General features: G+C 40.1%; 1 protein-coding gene across 1 annotated transcript in view; it reads right to left on the reverse strand.

The window, feature by feature from the left end:
- Positions 1–26,620, reverse strand: part of nonC (serine/threonine-protein kinase Smg1) — a 357,997-nt gene that overhangs the window by 240,100 nt on the left and 91,277 nt on the right. Inside the window, 7 exon segments of the mRNA XM_068344859.1 lie at positions 12,218–12,372; positions 13,055–13,225; positions 13,434–13,652; positions 15,312–15,530; positions 15,741–15,857; positions 17,391–17,516; positions 18,492–18,692. Coding sequence (XP_068200960.1) covers positions 12,218–12,372; positions 13,055–13,225; positions 13,434–13,652; positions 15,312–15,530; positions 15,741–15,857; positions 17,391–17,516; positions 18,492–18,692 — 1,208 coding nt within the window.

The following is a 26,620-nucleotide window of genomic DNA, read 5'->3' on the forward strand; positions in this document are numbered from 1 at the left end:
AACTATTGGGAGCCTCTTGGTCATCGAGGTTGCGAAGAGATCTATGGTTGGCTCGCCCCAGGTGGCCCAAAGTCTCTTGCATACATCCTTGTGGAGGGTCCAATCTGTTGGAATTATTTGTCCCTTCCTACTGAGACAATCTGCTATGACATTCAAGTTGCCTTGGATGAACCTCGTTACTAGTGAAAAGTCTAGACCTGTTGACCAGGTGAGGAGGTCCCTTGCGATCTCGTACCATGTCAGAGAGTAGGTCCCTCCTTGCTTGGAGATGTACGTCAAAGCCGGGTGTTGTCCGAGTTCACCTCCACCACTTTGCCTTGAAGGAGAGACCTGAAGCTTTTCCAGGTCAGACGTACTGCCAGTAGCTTCTTGCAGTTGAAATGCATTGTCCTTTGACTCGAGTTCCATAATCCCGAGCATTCCCTACCGCCTAATGTCGCACCCCCAGCCTACGTCCGATGCGTCCGAGAAGAGAACGTGGTTGGGAGTCTGAACAGTCAGGGGAAGACCCTTTCTAAGGTTGATAAAGTCCTTTCACCAAGTCAGACCAGACTTTATCTTTCCGGAAACCGGGATCGAGACCGCTTCTAGCGTCTTGTCCTTTTTCCAGTGAAAAGCTAGATGATACAGAAGAGGACGGAGGTGTAGTCTTCCAAGTGACACAAAAGAACCACGGATGACAGTGTCCTTACCAGACTCATCCACAGCCTGACAGGGCAGCGTTCCTTCTTCAGCATCTTCTGGATGGATAGCAGGGCTGGGGGTTGATCGTCTAGTTCAGCAACGTCCTCATAAGAGGGTTCCTTATCCGAAACTGATGAGGAAACGGCAACGGAGTGGCCAACGTCTGACTCGCTGAATCCGGTCGCACTGGTGGATGCGTGACGGAGCCGGACGCAATATCATGGTACTGCTGCACAGTCTGTGACCTGTCAACCATGGGGACGCGAGGAAGTACAGCGTCAACCCGAAACTGTCTAGACTGTCTGGGTTGTGCAGTCAACACCCTACCGGGTTGCTGAGGTTGACGCACTGCGTCACAACAAGTCACCTCTGCTGGTTGTTGAACGTCTTCCTAGTGACACACTTCAACAACCACCTCCGAGCGTCGCTTAACGTCAACGTGCGACTGGCAACCCACACTGGGTCGCATCGGTGGAGGAACCACCTCAACTGGCGGACGCGAGAAGGATACCTCAGTGTCAACAGGGCGCACAACCAACCGGTAGGAAGGTTGTTGGCCAGAAGGTTCTTCTCCGTAAAAAGTCCTCTATCAAGGACACAAGCTTGGACTGCATGTCTTGCAGCAAAGCCCATTAGGGTCTACGGGAGCAGGTGTGGCAACAGACGGGGTTAGCGACTGAAGCGGAACCATTTACCATCCCTGGAAGCCTTGTTATGCTTTAATTAAAGTCCATAGGAGGCTAAGCAGCTTAAGGCTCCTCTCCAAATGACAGAGTCCTCAAAGGAATATCAGTAGGAGGGAGAACAGCACTTTCTCATCCACAGGAACCTTGTCCGAGAAAAGCTAGGTTATCTCAGTGAGGGTCTCACTGGTGCATAAGCAGCAGACCAGAAGGCAACGTTATGTAACTGCTTGACAGTCTGTGAACTGTCAAAAACTGAACTGTCAACCACAACAGGTGCGTGAGGACATACAGCACTGGTGCATTAGCAGCAGACCAGAAGGCAACGTTATGTAACTGCCTGACAGTCTGTGAACTGTCAAAAAACTGAACTGTCAACCACAACAGGTGCGTGAGGACATACAGCACTGGTGCATTAGTAGCAGACCAGAAGGCAACGTCATGTAACTGCTTGACAGTCTGTGAGCTGGCAACAACCAAAGCTGTGTGGGGAAGCCTCAACTCCTGACTGACTAGTCTGCTGCGGGTGAGTGGCGGTAACCACAGTGGGTTGCGGAGGCTGACGCACCGTGTCAAAACACGGCAGCTTAACTCCACCCTCCTGTTGTTGTGGTAGCTCACGCACGGCAACGGAGTGCTCCGTGCGTCTGTGGGAGTCAGCATGCGTCTGGCAGGGTCGACTGCGCATGGGTGGAGGAGCTCTCACAGCCGGAGTGTGGGAGCAGGCAGCCTCAGCGTCTGCTGGGCGCACAACCGTGGCAGGTTGTAGGCTAACGGGTGCAGCGCCAACCTCTCCGCAGCCGGAGTGTGGGAGCAGGCAGCCTCAGCGTGAGTTGGGCGCACAACCGTGGCAGGTTGTAGGCTAACGGGTGCAGCACCAACCTCTCCGCAGCCGGAGTGTGGGAGCAGGCAGCCTCAGCGTGAGCTGGGCGCACAACCGTGGCAGGTTGTAGGCTAACGGGTGCAGCGTTAACCTTCTCCGCACGAAACTCCTGCATAACCGCAGCTAACTGAGTCTGCATAGATTGCAGTAAAGACCACTCAGGGTCTACAAAAGCGGCAACAGACGGAGCTACTGTCCGTTGTGACTGAGGGTCTAAAACAGCGGGTGCGGCAACAGACGGAGTTACTGCCTGTTGCGGTACCACCTTGCCTCTCTTGGGAGGTGTGCAGTCGTCGGATGACTGCAGCGAGTCCGAACTGACCCAGTGGCTACACCTGGGCCGTTGGACTTGCGCGGAAGGGACCGACTTGCACTTAATAAGCTGCGAGACCTTGGTCCAAGGTTTCTTACGAGAAACCTCTTCCGCAGACGAGAAGTAAATGGGCTCTCTCGTCTTTGTGTGGGTGGGGCGATCTTGGGTAGATACGCCCGAAACCACGGAGGGAAAAACGTCTGTTCGCTGATCAAGGCCTGAGGAACCCATAAGTCGTTCGACATTACTTCTCCCCCTGGTGTTACAACCTACCAGGTTGTAATGCAGGTTCTTAAATTCTCATGGATTGCAGTCGGTAAAAATACGTCAGTGATAAGGAAAGACGGAAACAAAGACCCAAGAAAACTTAACAATATTTATTATAAATAAGAACAATAACTTAAATCAACCTTGTGAGATTAAATACACTTACACATATTCAAGACAACAAATAATGGTTCTCGGGAACTCACAAGAAAATAACCTAAAGCTACTACACTAAGCCCTAAACATGAGAAAATTCCAAGAGAGAAAACACTTAATAATAACGAGGTGGATCCAAAATACAGCTAGCCAAAGTCAATAACCTAATAATAAAAAGGAAGAAGGAAGTAGGAGATGAAAACAACGAAAACCTTAATATTCCTACCTATCTTACAACACTAAACAATACAGAATTACAGTAAACAGTTACACAACATAGCAATAGAACTCGTATATATAGAATTAGACAATTAATAATATATATAACTTCACCTCAAGTGAAGTACAGAAGAGTTGAACACAAGGCCGTACTTAATTCCTCAAGCCGCTATACTGAAGGGTACAACTGTACGCCAGGCACTGAAGGGCAATCCACTTCCCTACACAAAAGGAACGATAATTTGTCTTACCTGGCGTCAGCCTCCCTACTTATCACCTCACGAGCCAGTTTGCTCTCACACTCGTACACAGCTGGACTGGAGGAATAAGGCCAGTAAAATCAAGGTTCAGTGTCGGGAAACAGCGTCGACACAATTCCCGTACAAATCCTCCGACGGGAACAAGTAGCAGAAAACTACCGTCGCAGATGACAGAGCATCTGCTAAACACTCATCAGAAGTGCGAAGGTAATTGCCAAAGTCGTCCTCCAAGACACCATGAATGCTGAGACGGGAAATAGTGTCGGTGAGAGCTTGTCAAGGCCCGAACTGCCTTCACTGGTCGACCATGTCCACTCATCACCTTCCCAGCGTTCATCAACACTCACAGCAAAAAAAAAAACAATCGTTAAAACGATAGTCCACTAATACACAAAGGAGGAGGAGGAGGCACAAAAACACTATTCAACAATCGGAGAGCCACTTACATTAACACTATAGTAAACAAACAACAAAAATACTTTAACTTAAAAAGAAAAACAAGGCTGATTTAAATAAAATAAAGAAATAATTTTACGTTAACCTAATACCTTCCTCCCCCAAAACAAAAAAAATTATTCACATAGAATACATTTTTTTTTCAAAATTAAATACTGTAAAAATGCTGAAATGAAAATTAATTAACAATGTTACGGAAATACAAAACCTGAAAAGAAGTTATAAATATAACAATACATATGCCAAAAAGAAAAAAAAAAACACATAGCTTCACGAAGAAGACTTACCAAATCAGAAAATGGGACTCTTAAATTAAAGGCTAAACTATACCTCCAACGAGTGCAAAATAATAGGAAAAAAATTGATAGACCTTACTAAGGTTGAACATACAAAAACAACGGACTTAACCAAACCTACATATAAACTAAACTCTAAGATAAGGACTCACTCATACGCACACCCATACTGGCCATTAGATTTTACTATGGAAAAATAGTTTTATACAAACCCCATGAAGACACGAGAAGGGCGAGGGAGGGACAAAAGCCAAGATTACATACGAGAAAGGGCATCAGGAATGCGGTTCTCCGATCCCTTAATATGTTTTATAACCAGAGTGAATTCCTGCAACTGCAAAGCCCATCTCAAAATTCTCTGATTGGACCCTTTCATCCTTTCTATGAACACTAGAGGATTGTGGTCAGTCCAAATCTCTATCGGGAAGGAGAAATTGGTCACATAGGGTTTAAAATGTAACAAAGTACGAACCAAGGCCAAGGCCTCCTTCTCGATAGTTGAATACCGCCTCTCTGCTGCCAATAGTTTACGGCTAAAGTAAGACACGGGAAGTACCTCTCCAGCCCCATTTCTCTGAAAGAGAACACCTCCAATGCCCACATCACTAGCATCCACCGCGATAATGAAAGGTTTCTGAAAATCAGGGGATATTAATATTGGGTTTGATATCAGCACCAGCTTGAGTTTAATGAAAGACTCCTCACATTGAGGAGACCACGCAAATTTCTGTCCTTTCTCCAATAACTTAGTAAGCGGCTGAGCAATGTCCGAGAAGTTTCGCACAAACCTTCTATAATAACCCGTCATTCCAAGGACTCTCCGAACTTCCCTGACATTACTCGGCCTCTTCAAATTTAAAATGGCATCGAGATTGGCTTGTTTAGGGGCTACCTGACCCAAACCAACCTCATGACCCAAATAGCACACTTTGGCTTTACCAAATTCACACTTACCCAAGTTCACAACAAGACCGGCATCCCTCAAAGCTTCAAACACTTTTCTCAATCTTACTATATGAGTTTGCCAATCATTGCTGTGAACAACTAAATCATCAATATAAATCTCAGTGCCTTTCAACCCACAAATGACTCTGTTCATAAGCCTCTGAAAGGTGCATGCAGCATTTTTCATCCCAAAGGGCATCACTTTACATTCGTAAAGCCCAAAGGGAGTTACAAATGCGGAAATTTCCCGGGCTCGATCAGACAGGGGCACTTGCCAATACCCTTTCAGCAAATCCAACTTGGTTATGAATTTTGCAGACCCTATCTGATCGAGACAGTCGTCAATGCGAGGCAAAGGAAAAGAGTCATTTTTGGTACTGGCATTAACTTTACGGTAATCCACACACATTCTGTACTTTCCATCAGACTTTTTAACTAAAACTATCGGAGAGCTCCAAGGACTTATCGAAGGTTGGATGAGGTCATGTTTCAGCATATACTTTATTTCCTCCTCGACTATGTCCCTTTTCACTGGATTTAGTCGATAAGGACTCTGCTTTACGGGAGAAGCACTGCCCACATCCACATCATGCTGAAGCAACCTCGTCCTACCTGGCGAACTAAGAAATATTTCTGGAAAAGAACAGATTAAATTAATAATGTCCCTTTTCTGGGTAACTTCCAGATGGTCCAGCTCTCTTTTCAAAACCTCTAGATTTTGAACGTTATTAAAGAGAGCATCAGAAGATACTTGACCAACCAAGTCCTCAAAGTTATCCTCTGGAGACTCTACTTCTACAGACACAGGTTCACACACTATAGCTAAAGGATCCCTACCACCTGAAATATAAGATTTTAATCTATTAATATGAAAGACCCGGCACTTTCGTTTGGTCCCGGGGGCTTCAATTTCATAATTCACTTCAGACAATTTTCTCAAAACCTTCCAGGGCCCCTTATACCTTGGCTCAAGGAAATTGTCTGAGTCTGTACTCAACACCAATACCAATTCCCCAGGCTCAAACGATCGCACCTTGGTTTTCTTATCAAAATTTGATTTCATGATTACTTGGGAGGAAGCCAAATTTTCTCTTGCAAATTTCCACGCAATGGCTAACTTTTTCCGTAAATTCTCTACAAATTCCATCACATTAAGTTCCTTTTTCTGCCCAGATGATAACAATTCATGAAAAATTTCCAACGGACCACGTACTTTGTGCCCATAGATCAGCTCAAAGGGAGCTACACCTGTAGATGCATTTGGATGGTTCCTTATGGCAAAGAGAGCAAAGGGAAGTCCCTTCTCCCAATCCTCTCCTTGTTCATAGCAGTATTTTTTTAAAACTGATTTAAGTGTCTGGTGGAATCTTTCCACCACACCCTGACTCTCGGGATGGTAAGGTACGCTGGTAGTGCACTGAATGGCCAGTTCAGCACACTTACCCCTAAATACCTTACTCGTAAAATTCGTCCCACAGTCGGTCTGAATTTTACGAGGAAGTCCGTATCGGGAGAAAAATTCAACAAGCTTCTCAAATACTGCATTGGAAGTTATCTTTTTCATTGGGAATGCTTCAGGAAATCTAGAAGCTCGGTCCATGATGGTCAGGAGATGAGTAAACCCAGTCTTTGTTCTGGGCAAAGGCCCCACCACATCTATAACCAATTCCACAAAAGGTTCCCCAATTGCAGGAATGGGATTTAGAGGTGCTTTAGGGATCACTTGATTGGGCTTTCCCATCACCTGACAAACCTCGCAATTACTAACAAAATGATTTCAATCCTGGCCACCAAAAACATTTTGCTAATCTTTTGAACGTCTTAAATACTCCAAAGTGACCAGAAAAAGAATCATCATGTGACAACTTCAAAACAGACTCCCTAAATTGTGAGGGAACCACAATTTGTTCCACTCGAGAAGTTTTGTTCAGATCATGTGTAGATGGACGACTAATTCGATATAACAAACCTTTCATTACACAAAACCTCGGTTTAGTTAAATCGGCTGTGTCACCCAACTCAAAATCAAACTCTTGTTTCTGAGCCTCAATAAACGTTAAACGGTCCCAATCAAGTTGCAAGATATTACTAGTACTACTAGGACTACCTACTGGCCCGGGCCTTTCTAACTCTACTTCTAAACTACTTAAATCTAAGTCATCACCATTTATCAAATCAGCTGCCTTAGCGGAGGCCCGAGTCACCACCGTCACAGGACAAGCATTCACAGTCACAATAGGGAATAATTCCAGACCCCTATGGTCTACCATGTCATTTCCTAAAATACCATCTATATTTGGAATAGGGAGTTTCTCCACCACAGCCAACTCTGTTACCTCATTATATCCAGGGAATGATAATTCAACTTCCACCAATGGAGCTGAAACCACAGTATTCGGGAAACCTCCCAGAATCACATAATTCCCTGAATATTCAACTAAACCATTTAAAGATTCCCTTAATACTAAAGAACGAGCTGACCCTGTGTCTCGCAAAAATTTTACCTTTAGAATTCCTGAATTCGTAACCAGTCTACCAGGCCATATATATTTATCATAGAGTCATGAAGGTCTATTACCAGTTGGTTTTACATTGCTGTCATCACTACTATTCACATTGCTACCTTCCGCTACCGGTGGATTCTCAACCTTGGGGGTGTTAGGAATAGACTTATTTGTTATTACAGATATAGGATTGTCAATATTGTTATTATTTCTCTCCAGATACCTCCTCCTGGCGTTACACTGAGCTTGATAATGTCCAGGCTTATTGCACCAAAAACAGGTCCCATTACCTTTGCTCACATTACCAGACACTACCCTGTTTTTGGAGAAGAATCTAGAGGGCTCTCCATTTGAAATATTTCCCTGAGTCTTCTCATTCTTATAATAGGTTGGAACACCTGACTGCTTTACCCTGTTGTTAGCTACATTATTATATTTATTATTACCATCATTTGGCTTGGCAGACTGGAAATCTATACCCTGAGACCCAAAATTGCCGGAGCCTGCTCGATGGGTTAAAATAAATTCATCGGCAATCTGAGCCGCTTTACTTAGACTGACGGCTTTCACCTCTTCCAAATATATCCTCAGTTCTTTGCTACAATACTTCTTAAATTCTTCCATCAACATTAATTCCCTCAAGGAGGAGAAAGAGACTACCTGACGACTCTTCAGCCAATTATCAAATTGCTCCTCCTTGAGCCTCGCAAACTCAACATATGAAACAGAAGCATGCTTACTAAAATTTCTAAATTTTAGACGATAGGCCTCAGGGACAAGATCATAAGCCTTGAGGACCAACGCCTTTACTTTACCATAATCACGGGCTACACTCTCCTCCAAAGAATTATAAACCCTGATTGCCTTGCCCACCAGCCTACACTGAATTAAGACTGTCCACATCTCGGCGGGCCAAGACAACCTGGTAGCTACCCGTTCAAATGCTTTAAAAAATTCCGGCACATCTTTTTCGTCAAATACAGGGACTAACTTCAAAGCTGCCCCTATATTAAATTTATCGACATATGGACCACAAGGAGTACTCAATTTATTAGGAACATTTTGTAATTTAGCCAACTCCAAATTTACTTTAGCCATCTCTAGTTCATGTCTCCTCACCTTCTCGTTCTCCTCAAACTCAAGTTTCACTAACTCTATCCTCTTGCAAATTAATCTATATTCATAGTCCTCTTGGGACAACACAGGCTGCACTGGAACTACATTCTCTGGGACAGATTTTTCTACAACAAATGGGTTTGTAGACACGTTACCTTTATCTTGCAATTTAGCATTTCCTTCAAAAATAGTTCCAGTACGAGGGGGGTCCTCAAACAAAGAAAGGCCTGGATTCACACTCACATCGTCAATCACACTATCCTCGCGCTCCGAACCACTATCATCAACACTGTCAAAATCTCTAGCTAAATTCTCTCCTTCAGCCATACCCTGAGCTACCTTACTCTCTACAGCTAACAACAACTGGGCCTTAGTGTTCGCAGCCCTAAGTGGGACACCTAACCAGCGAGCACAACTCACCAAACACTCTTTACTTAATACAGGAAGATGCCTAAGACAATCTGCTGATCCTAAAAATTCTGCGGGATCAAAAACATATTCACCCATGATTTCAAAATTAAAGGGGGAGTAAGGCAACACACTAAACAATAACAAATATTGGTAAATTCACTGAGCACCGATCCGCCAACCAAACCACCGAGTACACCCGAGTGCAATCCTGGCAAGGTCGCCAACTGTTACAACCTACCAGGTTGTAATGCAGGTTCTTAAATTCTCATGGATTGCAGTCGGTAAAAATACGTCAGTGATAAGGAAAGACGGAAACAAAGACCCAAGAAAACTTAACAATATTTATTATAAATAAGAACAATAACTTAAATCAACCTTGTGAGATTAAATACACTTACACATATTCAAGACAACAAATAATGGTTCTCGGGAACTCACAAGAAAATAACCTAAAGCTACTACACTAAGCCCTAAACATGAGAAAATTCCAAGAGAGAAAACACTTAATAATAACGAGGTGGATCCAAAATACAGCTAGCCAAAGTCAATAACCTAATAATAAAAAGGAAGAAGGAAGTAGGAGATGAAAACAACGAAAACCTTAATATTCCTACCTATCTTACAACACTAAACAATACAGAATTACAGTAAACAGTTACACAACATAGCAATAGAACTCGTATATATAGAATTAGACAATTAATAATATATATAACTTCACCTCAAGTGAAGTACAGAAGAGTTGAACACAAGGCCGTACTTAATTCCTCAAGCCGCTATACTGAAGGGTACAACTGTACGCCAGGCACTGAAGGGCAATCCACTTCCCTACACAAAAGGAACGATAATTTGTCTTACCTGGCGTCAGCCTCCCTACTTATCACCTCACGAGCCAGTTTGCTCTCACACTCGTACACAGCTGGACTGGAGGAATAAGGCCAGTAAAATCAAGGTTCAGTGTCGGGAAACAGCGTCGACACAATTCCCGTACAAATCCTCCGACGGGAACAAGTAGCAGAAAACTACCGTCGCAGATGACAGAGCATCTGCTAAACACTCATCAGAAGTGCGAAGGTAATTGCCAAAGTCGTCCTCCAAGACACCATGAATGCTGAGACGGGAAATAGTGTCGGTGAGAGCTTGTCAAGGCCCGAACTGCCTTCACTGGTCGACCATGTCCACTCATCACCTTCCCAGCGTTCATCAACACTCACAGCAAAAAAAAAACAATCGTTAAAACGATAGTCCACTAATACACAAAGGAGGAGGAGGAGGCACAAAAACACTATTCAACAATCGGAGAGCCACTTACATTAACACTATAGTAAACAAACAACAAAAATACTTTAACTTAAAAAGAAAAACAAGGCTGATTTAAATAAAATAAAGAAATAATTTTACGTTAACCTAATACCTGGGCTTGGGAGCTTGCAAGAGGTCCCGGACTAGGTGAACGACAGGCACGAACAGACGAACCCTCGGACGCAACACTGTAACACTTTGCGCATATCACTTTATCACTTTGATTTTCTGTTTTGCACTTATTTCACTGAAATCGAAACTTTTACTGATTTCTACCTGAAACACGCAATCCTACCCTTCATTAAAAGGTAGTAATTGCGAAAACAGTCGTATAATGCAACAGAAAACATATATAAAGATAAAGAATTCAGTGGCTGGGAAAGAGACTAAACACTAGATCAAATAAACTACGTTTACAATCTCTCACCGCACATAGCCTGGGAACAAGAATAAAACCCTAGAAACGTTTTACCTTCTTCCCCTACAGCGACTAGGGAGGAGAGTAAAACGAGAACAACGTTACCCGCTTGAACGAAACGTTTTATCTCCTCTCTCTCCCTCCGTCTCTATCTCTCTCTTTCTCTCTAGATTTCGCACCTGAGAGAAGAGCCCAATTATATATCGTCAAAACATGTGATTTGCTAAAGGAAAAAACTGAAAGGTTTTCCAAATAAAAAGTTCCTTTAATTTAGAATTTAAACCATTTAAGCTAAGAAAGAATGAACGAAACGCTAGAATAGGTTTACTCTTACTGCAAAGTGAAACCGTGATACACTCTCTCTCTATCGTAACGATAGAGCGCAAGTTGAACGTCCTGAACGTCAACAACTGCGTAGACTAAAAAACTAAACGTTAGTTCATCTTTGAAAACAGTACGAGACTATCAAAGAAATTCTTTCATAAAACATTAAATTTAAAAAGTTTTAAATTCTTTAAAGGTTAAATACGATATAACGGGCTCAACGTTGATTAACTTCGGTTCCAAGTTAGGACCGCCTACTAAAAGGAAAGGTCGCAAATAAACAAAACATAAAAATTTATTTTTATATGTTTATAATAAAAGGAAAGTTAATCGAAGAGGCCTAATAAAGGCGGAGAGATATAAAATATAAAGATCTATAACGTGTTAAGCAAAATTACTAAAAACCTAAACACACTTCCGTCTAAGGGAAGGGTCGGCCATTTAAAAGTGAAAGAGAGTCCATACTCTCTTTGTCACCAAAATAAAATCTATCCAAAACGAGTTCAAGTTTTGAAATGAAGATAAAACCCCTGCATAGCGAAAGCTCAAAACTGGAATAGTGTACTTCACCAAATAGTTGTGAAAACAAATCCAGTTAGTAACAGCGTATTTAGTAGGTCTTGCCAGTGGCACGACAGAGAGAAAATTGGTTCTTTGTTGACATCGAGTACTTGAGTACCTACTTGACAGATGGCGCTGTTGATGTACACCCCCACCTGTATAGCGATCGCTGGCGTATTCCGCCCGTAGGTTTTTTCTGTCGGGCAGCAGAGCTGACAGCTATATGATCATCGGGTAAGTTTAATATTGAAAAATGAGCCATAACCAGAGGGATCTAATTTAGTACTATCTGGCCAGTCAAAGGACCCAATAACTCTCTAGCAAAAGTATTTCAGTGGGTAGCTGGTGCCTTGGCCAACATACTACAAGCTCTTGTACACAAATCATCGTCACTGTTACTATTCCACTAAAATACTTACTTAGGTTGAGAAACATGTAAGATGAAGGTCATCAGGGTATGGAATGCATTAGTTGGTAAATGTCCTGATGTAGAACGCAGAACAAAATGTCGTTCAAGACTCTTCAAGGATGATGAATCTAAGCTTCCAAATTCCACATTTGAAGACCCATCACCCTAATATAAAGAGACAATGCAAAGTTTAAAAATGGCACAATAATGTAGATAAAATGATAAAAAGGTTAAGCAACTCTGGTACTGTACTGTACAACCAAACTCCATCCCCATTTTTTTTCTAATTCCTTACTTAGCTTTCCAATGTTGACATGAAATTTTTTATTCAAATGCATTAATACTTTACAAAATAAAGTTGCACAAACAATTCAGAAAACTAACATGAATTGATTTACTTTCTTTATGGTCCCAAAACTAGAAAAGTAACTTCAGTAAACAAGTCTTAAGGGCATTTATTTCCCGGTCTGAATCCACAGCAACTAAATGGATAATGGGTTGGCCTAAGTGAATTGCATGCACTTCAAAAAAAAAAAAAAAAAAGGTCATTGTTTGTAAGGAAGTAAACTCAAGTCATTTGGAATGCCCGGATATAGAAGTTATGGCATCATCAAAGGTTCGGTAATAATAGTTATTTGGTCTTAACCTTGCATAAGGCATATAAGAGCATTACCTGCGAAGTGATGACTCAACTACCACAGATGGAAACATGGATGCTTCCTAAACATTTTGTCCACGTCTTTATACAGTTATAACTACAATCCATAAAACTATCCTTTTGCTCTTTAAATAACATCATTAAGAGTGCTCAGTAGTACCTAATAAAAAGGGAAAGAGCTTTTCTAACCTTATTTCCAGAATATTCCATTTCATCTTGAGTGCTTGACATGCAAAGAGCATGAGAAACCGCACTCAGAGGTAATCTTGCTAGGAGATCAAGGAAGACGCTACAAATGTTGGAGTCATTATGGCTAACATGATGAAGACAAAGCTTTATTACTTCATCTAGACTCTGCATCTGAAAAGTAGACAGAAAAAGGCTTGGTTAATAAAAGTCAAAATTAGCTCCTAGATCCCTCAAAAATATGAGGATGCAAAAACCAAAAAAAAAAATTAAAAGAATTCCCCCTCCAATTAACCTTTACACTAAGTCTCAAATCAGACACACATTAGCTGAAATATTAAATTAATGGTGATAAAATGTAAAATAAATTACTTCCAAATACCTGAGTGGGTGGAAGTGTGGTAAATATCTTTGAAAGACAGGCAGCAACAGAGGAAGTTACACAATTTTGATGATGGTAACCAGTCTGCACCACAGCATCAATCATGTCAGTAAACACTTTATTTTTCATCAGCTGTGGTAAAGAAGTTTCACTACTTCGAACTACATCAGCTGCCCACTCTAAACAAAGTTGTATGATGTTGCCTCCAGTTACTCGTCTCTGAAAATTGAACCAATTTGTATGGATTACTGACACGAGTCTAGAAGGATCAAAATAATATCTATAACCAAATGTAAATGCTTCAATCAATTCTCCAAGTAGAATGTTCTCACTGCATAAAAATAATTAGAGAAAGTAAATCCAAGTCTAACTTGCTTTTAAATTTCCATTGTTACAAAAAATTTCACATTTGCTACAATACTATAACATTTTTCATTCCTGGTTTGAAAAAAAAAATCGAAATGAAGAAGTCTTAAAATCAACAATTAATTATGTACTGGTATAAGACCAATGAATGGGAGGTAAATCAGTTGTTGTTTGCGGATGATACTGTACTGGTTGCAGACACAGAAGAGAAGCTTGACCGACTAGTGACAGAATTTGGAAGGGTGTGTGAGAGAAGGAAGTTGAGAGTTAATGTGGGTATGAGTAAGGTTATGAGATGTACGAAAAGGGAAGGTGGTGCAAGGTTGAATGTCATGTTGAATGGAGAGTTACTTGAGGAGGTGGATCAGTTTAAGTACTTGGGGTCTATTGTTGCAGCAAATGGTGGAGTGGAAGCAGATGTACGTCAGAGAGTGAATGAAGGTTGCAAATTGTTGGGGGCAGTTAAGGGAGTAGTAAAAAATAGAGGGTTGGGCATGAATGTAAAGAGAGTTCTATATGAGAAAGTGATTGTACCAACTGTGATGTATGGATCGGAGTTGTGGGGAATGAAAGTGACGGAGAGACAGAAATTGAATGTGTTTGAGATGAAGTGTCTAAGGAGTATGGCTGGTGTATCTCGAGTAGATAGGGTTAGGAACGAAGTGGTGAGGGTGAGAACGGGTGTAAGAAATGAGTTAGCAGCTAGAGTGGATATGAATGTGTTGAGGTGGTTTGGCCATGTTGAGAGAATGGAAAATGGCTGTCTGCTAAAGAAGGTGATGAATGCAAGAGTTGATGGGAGAAGTACAAGAGGAAGGCCAAGGTTTGGGTGGATGGATGGAGTTAAGAAAGCTCTGGGTGATAGGAGGATAGATGTGAGAGAGGCAAGAGAGCGTGCTAGAAATAGGAATGAATGGCGAGCGATTGTGACGCAGTTCCGGTAGGCCCTGCTGCTTCCTCCGGTGCCTTAGATGACCGCGGAGGTAGCAGCAGTAGGGGATTCAGCATTATGAAGCTTCATCTGTGGTGGATAACGGGGGAGGGTGGGCTGTGGCACCCTAGCAGTACCAGCTGAACTCGGTTGAGTCCCTTGTCAGGCTGGGAGGAACGTAGAGAGTAGAGGTCCCCTTTTTGTTTTGTTTCATTTGTTGATGTCGGTTACCCCCCAAAATTGGAGAAGTGCCTTGGTATATGTATGTATGTATGTATAAGACCAAATGACTAATATTCTTTTCAAGTTCCTCCTACAATTCTCTAGTTGACTGATTACTCATTTAAGCATCTTATATTTGTAAAACAAACCCAATGCTTCTCTTATGCAACCAATTGAAAAAATAATAATGAAGTTCAACAGTGATTAGGCTTTAAACTTCTAACTTGTTCCAAATGTTTCTGTTTATGATGCTGACTATCATACTAAAAAGATTTATGTGTGAATTTTATAACATAGAGAAACATTTACTAAAACAATTACAAAGACCTTCATAAAAGAGTAAATGGCAAAATATTAACCTGTCTCAAGACAGTTGTAAGTGTTATTAATATGGTTGCAAGATTTTCACTTGTAGACGATCCAGATGAGAAGCCTCCGGGTGATCCTCCAGAAAAGGATGAAGAAACTGTTGGAGGAACAAATGGTGAAGAGGCTCCGACTATCAAAGTGCTGGAACTCACATAATGTGAATGTTTTGCACAGTGAGAGTATAAAAGATACAAGACTGCATGTTGAACCTGGAAAAGAATGTTTTAATATTAATTAAATTTGAGAAATCAGGAAATGGTTGGAACTAGAATAGTTATAAATTCATTTTCTACAACAATGTTTAATTAATATAGCAAGAATAAAGATACATGCACAATATGAGTCAATGCCTATCATGCTCAAAGACATAGAAAAAATTAACTGCACTAAAGCCCAACAGCTCGTGCAGCGAAGACTACCTCAGGATAATGCAGTGCCAAGTGAGGATCTGCAGGAGTGAGATGGGTTGCTAGAAGGTCTACAAGAGGTGGAGTTAGAGCCCACATGGTTATAATGGAATTGCGGGTATTTGCAACCTGTTTGAGAATAAATAGACTGATTAGCAACACATTACCTTATAGGGACAATATTTGATACACCAAAAATCTGAGTTGACACAGTGAGTTTAAACTTGAAAATTCTTATAAAAGTAGCTGTAAATAAATCAAGTATCATTCAGTTTATCAATTTCTAGGATTGCTTTTTGTAGATAGAATACACATGATCTCTGGCTCATGAATAGAAATAAAAATTACAGCAAAGACATTCTTACAATATGAAAATAATAAGGTAAAAATACAGGCCTTTATGTGTAAAATAATTCCATTTTGGGTCAATTTTGAGATTTTTCAATGTTAACAAATAAGGGTCTTACGGTGCCTGATTTTATTTTCTTCTGTAAAGATGAGAGCTTGGATTAAACTCAATGTAGCTTTCTCCTTAAGATAAATTACCAATGGTCTCTGACCCATCATCTAAATGACATTGAATTCTTAAATTCAGATAACTTTAAATAATTGATAAACAACCATACTCTTATCTTAAGCTGATCATCCTGTGGCACCTAGTCTACAGTACTTTGACAATGACAGTGTCTAGCACATAATTCTTCCACTCTGGAGCTAAAACAGCTGGTTCAGGGCCTATCAAGTGCTTTATGATTGGAACTATTGAAAACAGATCATTGCTGACCATCCACACCGAGTGCTACTATAACTTCTAGCTTGCTGAAATGAAACTGGCCATATATAGCTTAACCAAGTCTTTATTTCTTACCAGAAAGGCACAGTCCTACCATACCTATCAATTGCCATAACTGTTTCTCAACAGTATATAGGAATCGGTGTTGCAATTCTTAATAACTTGGATAGCTTTTCTGACTCTGAAGCCAAACTTTTTTTGGCTCTGAAGTCAATCAACCTAACTACCTACCCTATTAATAAATGTATATACTGAAATACCATAAGCTTGAGGACATTAAGGTCAACTTGACTGAAGAACTAAGATCCGAAATGAGTCTTATCCACTGGCAAATATGGTAGGTAAAAAATGATTTTACAAAAAACAAAAAATTTCAAGTATAGTAAATAGCATTTCCAGGATTATAAAGACTCCAATAATTGATATAAGAAATAAGCTAAAGAAAAACGAACCATCAATAATATTAAAAGGTTAATTCAAATAAAGAAAATGGAAGTGTAATGAAGCAACCTAAACAGAAAAGCTCACATTCAACTTCTCAAAACCTTTTATAGTTTCAACCAACAGTTAAACATTATGATAATCTAATCTGAGAAATTAAAGTAGTGTAGAACAAGTATGACATTCAAATTCAATTGATGATTACAAATAAAACAGGAATACTGTACAGTAATTCATAAATATACAGCCAAAGTATGTCTATAAGTTTAGGAATAGAAAAACAAGGACGCATGTACTACTTGATATTTATGAGAACAAATAATAATTATTCATAGATGAATGGTTAATTGAAAAAATCTGTAATATAGAAATCAAGACATTGTTTTATTCCCACATTTATAACATACTGTTAAAATTAAAAAACCCACCTCGGCCAAAACTGTCATATAGTACATTAATATGATAATTGCTTCCTCTTGTTTATATGTAATTCCATCTAATACGGTAGATGTAGAAAATGTTTTGGATTTTGGGACAAGAACTTGATGTGCAACCTGAAATTAAATACAAAACAACACTTGGCATCAAAATGTAAACCATAGAAGTTTCAAATCAAGTAACATGACAAGAACACAATAAGAAATCTATCGCCTATTCTAATATTTTGAATAACTTACAAAATGATAAAATTTAGTTTATTCAGCTTATTGGAATATACAATGTTCACCATTAACTAATGGTGAAACCATATATGAAAATTATGAACAATTCATTTAGGATTGTAACTGCTAATCACTTACAATCAATTTCACTTTATCATTAGGAAGTATAGATTGTTATTAGATCGTTGTTTCTTGTAATAACTATAATTTTGTAACAAAGTAACAAGATATGAATACAAAAGAGTGCCCTTGTAATGGCAAACTATTAATTTTTTTTTACCTATAAGTGAGATCTTAACCCTTGGATCCGCCACATAAATATATGAACCACCATGACATATAGATGATACATATAAGTAATTCTAAGTCCAAGCTTTAAAGATATTTAAATGGTTGTACTTTCAAAATTCCAGCCTTAGTAGGCAAGAGAGTTATATAAGAATGGTAAACCTAGGAGCATAAATGGTTGATTATACTGATATTTCTCATTACAAAGCACATTACCAAACTATGTCAACAGTCTTACATGTAAAAATTCTCACCAAAAGCAACTCAAAACACCTAAACAGTTCAAGAGGGATACTACAAGTACAGGTTAAACATCATTGAAAACCTTTACAATGGGTAAAATAAGCATCAAAACAAAGGCCTAACAACAATCATTTACCTGAAAATAACCAAATTACAAACACTGCCCATAAAATCATTTACATACTGCTAACTAGACTTTAAATACAAAAGAATTAAGTATAACTTATAATGTCCAATGCTAAGTGCATACAGCTGTTACTGTTAACCCAAAATAAACAAACAGAGAATTTGAAGTAAAATTGGAAGGGTGAAGTGCAAGGACTTGTAATTACTCACCTGAAGATCTGCTAATATGTAATTATAGGCTTCCTGGAGAAGTGGAACATTTTTCAAGCTAAGAATGGCATGGTAGACAGCTAGTGTAGCTTGCCACACTTGTCTATGAGGGGAAAGTCTGAGTGCACGTAATGGTGAAGATACTCCAAGCAACTTTTGGATGAAAGTAACTGAGAGACTGCTTCCAATCTGCTTAAGCATCTGTGAAAAAAACAATCAATGAAAGTGAAATGCCACATTTATTATATAATGGATACAGCCTAAGCACTTGAATAAAATCCAAACTATAATTATAAATGTACTTAGTAACCTTTCTTGTCACATGTAATCAATTGTAAGTTTCCTATAAAATCATTGTTGATATAAAATTACATCAAAGATGAGTACAATGTACGGTAACATTATCACAATTTCTTCACTTACATCCTATCTCCGATTTTCAGGCTTTTCTCACTCGCTGTTAACCTATTACTTCCATACCATACCAACTACCCCTTCCCTTGACTACTTCTCTTCCATTCTTTTGACATGATTCAATCATCTGAATCTTTAAGACACATCTGCTCCCATCATACTCTCGATATTTTGCAGTCAAACAAATTCAGAACTTCCTCGTTTTACTTGTTGAGCACACGTTTTCAATAAAATGAAAAGTAAAGGAACCACAAAAATGAAAAAAAAATTTGCTCTATTTATTACTAACATACAGTAATCTTATTTACTTGTAGTTAATGAAACTCTTTCCACCTTATATGGGCTGTTACTACTCTTCCTTATTGGCAAACATATAACTATCGAGTTTCTTGCCTTACTAGAAGGCAAATGTGAGCTTTCCGATGAGGTTGAGCGTAGCTTTCTGGGAACCCCAGGTTAGGGTACTCTGTAGTAAGAGGGCACACAAGAACCCTGGAGGGAGCATACCCAGGGGAGACCTCGTAGGCGCATACATATGAGAGTTCACTTTTCAAGGAGCCCATACAGTAATTGATTGATCTCAGTAGGACTGGTCAACTAGAACTAGCAGACAAGAATGTCTTGTTCACTATTCATTGGGCGTCCCTAGGATGTCATCTATCCATAAGCCTACTGGAAGTCTCGAACGGGACCGAGTAACATAAAGAACTACATATCAAAACTCTGCCTTTCCAGTATGTACAATTCTTGGTACGTCCTTTTATACTACTGTACATGGAATGTTAGGTACATTCGCAGTACATACCAGTCCCCTTGGTATGTACAGTTTTTCTTTCTAAGTCTTTTCTTTGAGTGTTATGTATCATCCTCGCGGTGAGTTTATGATTGTGGACTCGACCGATCACTCTTACATCAACAACCTTATGCATGCATCCTAAGTGTACGCAGATTCCAGGCGAGCGTAGACAGCAGGTGAGTGTGGATTCTGCAAGTGCCTGGAATAATTGTTCCCGATGTGCACAAATTCCTAAAGCATCTGGACTGTGGCAGCATGTTGATTCCCGGTGCATAGTGTTCTGGTCCATTAATAGCGAAGACAAAGTGTCGCTAACTGTAAAGTATGCACACAAAGGAGACCGAGTAGCAATCAGGGTATTGCTCGCTTGGACATGAATGCTCAAAAGAAAGTACAGTAAGTATACTGTTCAAATTCTGATGAACTTAGGCTAAAAGGGGAGTGGGCACATGTGCCATCAGTAGCGCGAATGCTCGAAACCCGAAGAGATTCAAATCCAGATGAAGGTGTTCAGCGTGCTTGCACACAAGCAAGAGAGTGAACTAAAAAGTGCAATCGCATAGGGCCACAGGGGAAGTGATGTTATGAAGCTGGAGCATGCTAATTCCAGTATCATGATCATCATCCTGATCATCATTATTATTATCATTATTATTATTATTATTATTATTATCATCATTATTATTACTAGCTAAGCTAAAATCCTAGTTGGAAAAGCAGGGTGCTATAAGCACAAGGGCTCAAACAAGGAAAAAAATAGTGAGGAAAGAATATAAGGTAATAAATTATATGAAAAGTAACAAATAACGCATATAAAATATCTTAAGATCAGAAAGAATGTTAAAATAGATATGTCATATATAGACTATGAAGAGAGACTCAAGTTAGCATGTTCAGCATGAAAATATTCTCTGCAAGTTTGAACTTCTGAACTTCCACCAATTTAACTGCCTGATTAGGAAGATTATTCCAAAATCAGGTCAAGGCTGGAAAACTGTTTAGTATTAAGCCTTATGATGGATAAGGCCAGACTGTTAGAATTAACTGTATACCTAGTACCACATACAGGATGGTACAATCTGGGAAGATCTAGGTGGTCAAAATTATGAAAAATATTAGACAATATGAATAAAGAACTATTTGAACGATTGTGCCAGACATTAATACCATACCTAGTTGAGGATTACATAATTTAATAGACTGCAAGTTCCTGTGCAAAAAATTAAGATGAGATTAAGCAGCTGAAGACCAGACAGGAGAACAATACTCGAAACAAGGCAGAATGAATGAATTAAAACACTTCAAATGAAACACACTCAATGTGTTTCTCAAAAGTAAAACTGCAATCAAGAATCACACCTAAAATTTAAAGAAGTCGTATAGAGTTATATAAAGACTATCAATGCACAGATCTGGATGTTGAGGAGCCACTGTCCTCGACCTACTTATAATCATACTTTGAGTTTTGTTATACATACATACATACATATACCATGGCACTTCCCCCAATTTTGGGGGTAGCCGACATCAACAAAGAAACAAAAACAAAAAGGGGACCTTTACTCTCTACGTTCCTCCCAGCCTAACAAGGGACTCAACCGAGTTCAGCTGGTACTGCTAGGATGTCACAGCCCACCCTCCCACATTATCCACCACAGATGAAGCTTCATAATGCTGAATCCCCTACTGCTGCTACCTCCGCGGTCATCTAAGGCATCGGAGGCAGCAGCAGGGCCTACCGGAACTGCGTCACAATCGCTCGCCATTCATTCCTATTTCTAGCACGCTCTCTTGCCTCGTTCACATCTATCCTCCTATCACCCAGAGCTTCCTTCACTCCATCCATCCACCCAAACCTTGGCCTTCCTCTAGTACTTCTCCCATCAACTCTTGCATTCATCACCTTCTTTAGCAGACATCCATTTTCAATTCTCTCAACATGGCCAAACCACCTCAACACATTCATATCCACTCTAGCTGCTAACTCATTTCTTACACCCGTTCTCACTCTCACCACTTCGTTCCTAACCCTATCTACTCGAGATACACCAGCCATACTCCTTAGACACTTCATCTCAAACACATTCAATTTCTGTCTCTCCATCACTTTCATTCCCCACAACTCCGATCCATACATCACAGTTGGTACAATCACTTTCTCATATAGAACTCTCTTTACATTCATGCCCAACCCTCTATTTTTTACCACTCCCTCAACTGCCCCCAACACTTTGCAACCTTCATTCACTCCCTGACGTACATCTGCTTCCACTCCACCATTTGCTGCAACAACAGACCCCAAGTACTTAAACTGATCCACCTCCTCAAGTAACTCTCCATTCAACATGACATTCAACCTTGCACCACCTTCCCTTCTCGTACATCTCATAACCTTACTCTTTCCCACATTAACTCTCAACTTCCTTCTCTTACACACACTTCCAAATTCTGTCACTAATCGTCCAAGCTTCTCTTCTGTGTCTGCAACCAGTACAGTATCATCTGCAAACAACAACTGATTTACCTCCCATTCATGGTCATTCTCGTCTACCAGTTTTAATCCTCGTCCAAGCACTCGAGCATTCACCTCTCTCACCACTCCATCAACATACAAGTTAAACAACCACGGTGACATCACACATCCCTGTCTCAGCCCCACTCTCACCGGAAACAAATCACTCACTTCATTTCCTATCCTAACACATGCTTTACTACCTTTGTAGAAACTTTTCACTGCTTGCAACAACCTTCCACCAACTCCATATAACCTCATCACATTCCACATTGCTTCCCTATCAACTCTATCATACGCTTTCTCAAGATCCATAAACAAAACATACACCTCCTTACCTTTTGCTAAATATTTCTCGCATATCTGCCTAACTGTAAAAATCTGATTCATACAACCCCTACCTCTTCTAAAACCACCCTGTATTTCTAAGATTGCATTCTCTGTTTTATCCTTGATCCTATTAATCAATACTCTACCATACACTTTTCCAACTACATTCAACAAACTAATACCTCTTGAATTACAACACTCATGCACATCTCCCTTACCCTTATATAGTGGGACAATACATGCACAAACCCAATCTACTGGTACCATTGACAACACAAAACACATATTAAACAATCTCATCAACCATTCAAGTACAGTCACACCCCTCTCCTTCAACATCTCAGCTCTCACACCATCCATACCAGATGTTTTTCCTACTCTCGTTTCATCTAGTGCCCTCCTCACTTCATCTATTGTAATCTCTCTCTCTCATTTTCATCTCCCATCACTGGCACCTCAACACCTGCAACAGCAATTATATCTGCCTCCCTATTATCCTCAACATTCAGTAAATTTTCAAAATATTCCGCCCATCTTTTCCTTGCCTCCTCTCCTTTTAACAACCTTCCATTTCCATCTTTCACTGTCTCTTCCATTCTTGAGCCAGCCTTCCTTACTCTCTTCACTTCTTTCCAAAACTTCTTCTTATTCTCTTCATATGAATGACCTAATCTCTGATACCACCTCAGGTCAGCTGCCCTTTTTGCCTCACGTACCTTGCGCTTTACTTCCACATTTTTCTCTTTATATTTTTCATACTTCTCTATACTATTACTCTGCAGCCATTCTTCAAAAGCCCTCTTTTTCTCTTCCACTTTTACCTTCACTCCTTCATTCCACCATTCACTGCCCTTCCTCATGCTGCCTCCAACAACCTTCTTTCCACGCACATCACTTGCAATCCCAACAAAATTTTCTTTTACTAACTTCCACTCCTCCTCTAAATTGCCAGTTTCTCTTACTTTCACTTCGTCATATATCATTTTCAACCTTTCCTGATATTTACTTTTTACCCCCGGTTTTATTAGCTCTTCAACCCTCACTACCTCCCTTTTACATCCACCTACTCTATTCCCCCATTCTTTTGCTACAACTAATTTTCCTTCCACCAAAAAATGATCAGACATACCGTTAGCCATACCCCTAAACACGTGCACGTCTTTCAATCTTCCAAACATTCTTTTAGTTATCAACACATAATCCATTAATGCCCTTTCTACTACTCTTCCATTGGCCACTCTTACCCATGTATACTTATTTTTATCTTTCTTTTTGAAAAAGCTATTACTTATCACCATCTCTTGCTCAACACACATATCTACCAGTCTCTCACCACTCTCATTTTCACTTGGTACGCCATAGTTCCCAATGACACCTTCTACCTCTCCAGCGCCCACTCTAGCATTTAAGTCACCCATGACAACTACATAATTCCTTCTACCCAGTCCTTCTACACACCTAGTTAATTCATTCCAGAACTCATTCCGCTCTTCTTCACTTTTCTCACTACCTGGCCCAATAGCACTGACAAACGCCCAACATTCCCTACCCAACCTAACCCTTACCCACATTAACCAAGATGATATCTCCTTCCATTCCACTACTTTACCTGTCATCCATTCACTCAGCAATAAAGCCACACCCTCTCTCGCTCTTCCCCTTTCAATCCCAGACACTCTACCAGACATTTCACCAAACATCACTTCACCCTTTCCTTTTATCTTCGTCTCACACAAGGCCAATACATCCATCCTTCTATTCCTAAATATACTTCCAATTTCACATCTTTTACTCTCTATCGTACTACATCCACGCACATTCAAACACCCCAAAACTAGAGTGCGGGGAGCAGTCACTCTCCCCCCAGCTCCATCTCTTTGTCGATGTCTCACAGGATGTAGATACAGGAGAGGAGGTTCCTAGCCCCCTCGTCCCGTCCCTTTAGTCGCCTCTTACGACACGCAGGGATAACGTTGGCACTATTCTTGTTTTTATGTTTCAACTTAATGCCTCATAATTTGCACCGAGCACTAATTTTAGCTAGATCTATCAAGGGATTCATCAACCCCACATCTACATTTAAGAGACGAATTAAGGCAGAGAGCAGCATCATCTTCATAAGCAACAAGAGTGTTTTCTAGGCCAAACCACATATCATGCATATATTATAAAATCACCAGATATCACATTCCTATACTCACTAAGGTGCACATCTACAACGATTCTTTGTAATCTATAACTTAATACAGTAATTCAATATTAATGCTAAGAAAAGACTCATCTACTCCTAACTTTTTTTTGTTTGAAAACAAGGGCCTCATAATTAACAAGGTAAAAGGCAGCATTAAAATCAAGGCAAATCATACGAACTCCTTGATCACAATCAGATGAATGAAAATTCCAGTGCTCATCAACTCCTGATACTCACTGCTTTCCTTGCTGGAATTACAAGACTGTATTTTGGACGAGGTAAGCAAGAGCAATACGAATTGATGTTTCTTCACAAAGGACAAGTCTCGGCACGTATACTCTTCTCTTCTCCTAAGATAGAGAGAGAGTACAAGAAGCGAAAAGAGGGCGGTGCCCTTCTAACCATACCCAAAATGAATCAAGTACTTAGACATCCCTCAGAGTTCAGGTATAGCACTGTCTCTAATATGGGGAGAGAAAAGATACGAGTGAAACAATGTCGCTCCTATCGGTCACCATTCTGGACTACACGCCTTCCCATTCTAAAACTTAAAGTAGTAGCAAAGACTTAGGAAAAGGGAAGGAGGGGCGCCACCCTTCAAACCTGAACGGCAGTGCGTTAAGTACCCAGAAACCCCCCAGAATTCTGGTAAAGCACTGTTTCTCCTCCCACAGGGAAAGAAACAGTAAGAGAAGCAGCATCACTACTATCGATCGGCCTCCTTGACTTCGCAGTAATGTTGACATGGGAAAAGGAGGAAGACACTAGTGAGAAGAAGGGTGATGACCATTCCCTTTCCTCCTCGGCCACGGAAACCCTTCCTCTAAGAAAAACCAATTCTTCTGTTTAGTTCATGTCCTCTTCACCATAGCGAGGGAAGAGACAGTAAAAGTAAAACTGTCTTAAAAGGAAGGGAATTATTGTCAGATTGCATCAAAAACTGTCAAAAATCTTTCATAATCGGGATGCAAACTGCAAAGCCTTCGACTTCCATAAAACCCTTGTACACAACGTGTCACCTACACCATTATCTAAAAGAAAATAAAAATTGCGGCTGAAAGCAAAATCGTTAGTCAGTGTGCTGGCAGGGAGATGGAGCACCACTGCCACCTGCCAGTATCTAAAGACACCTTGCTATGAAATCTTAACAGCAGAGATCCCATTACGCTGAAAGCATACTCCTATTAAAGACGAGGGTTTATATTCACTATTCAAGTTTCTTGCAGGATTCCTACAATGGTTTTTGTCTAACAGGTTGACATACAGTAAGTCTCATTATCTGTTCATCATTGTTACATACTTCAATATATAATGAATGTATATTTTTTAAGTGTTTATTGTTTACCTCTCCATTTCTTCATAGTGAGCTGCTTACCCTCTTGAGACCCTCGGGCTTGTAGCATTATGGTTTTCAAGCTAGGGATGCCACTTGCCTCATAATAATGGTATTACAGTAATAATCATAATCATAACTGCCTGCATCGTATCTTCTTCCCTTTACTTTTCATCTAATTCCTTTAGTCTTTTCTCTATTAGCTATCCAACTTCTTTAACTTACTATAATATTTACCTCAAACTTAAAAAAAAGAATCTCTTTCAAATATTCTATAAAATTGATAAAATGCAATGAAAGCTACAAATGAATATTGTAACCATAAAGTACTCACGGAAGTCCATACCATTGTCAATACCAAACCCTTAGGCAAATTTATCTTGAATATCATATAATACTGTATTTAGTTCCTGGGACTGACATGATACCCTACAGGTTTTGAGCCATCAAAGAATACAAAAAACTTTCTTGGTAGAGGTAATAATTATATTGGTTATCAAATTAAAGTTGCAAGCACATTAAATAAATGTAGTAAGTATATAGAATTAGCTTC

This window comes from Palaemon carinicauda, chromosome 21 (assembly GCF_036898095.1).
Source record: "Palaemon carinicauda isolate YSFRI2023 chromosome 21, ASM3689809v2, whole genome shotgun sequence".
Taxonomy (NCBI): domain Eukaryota; kingdom Metazoa; phylum Arthropoda; class Malacostraca; order Decapoda; family Palaemonidae; genus Palaemon; species Palaemon carinicauda.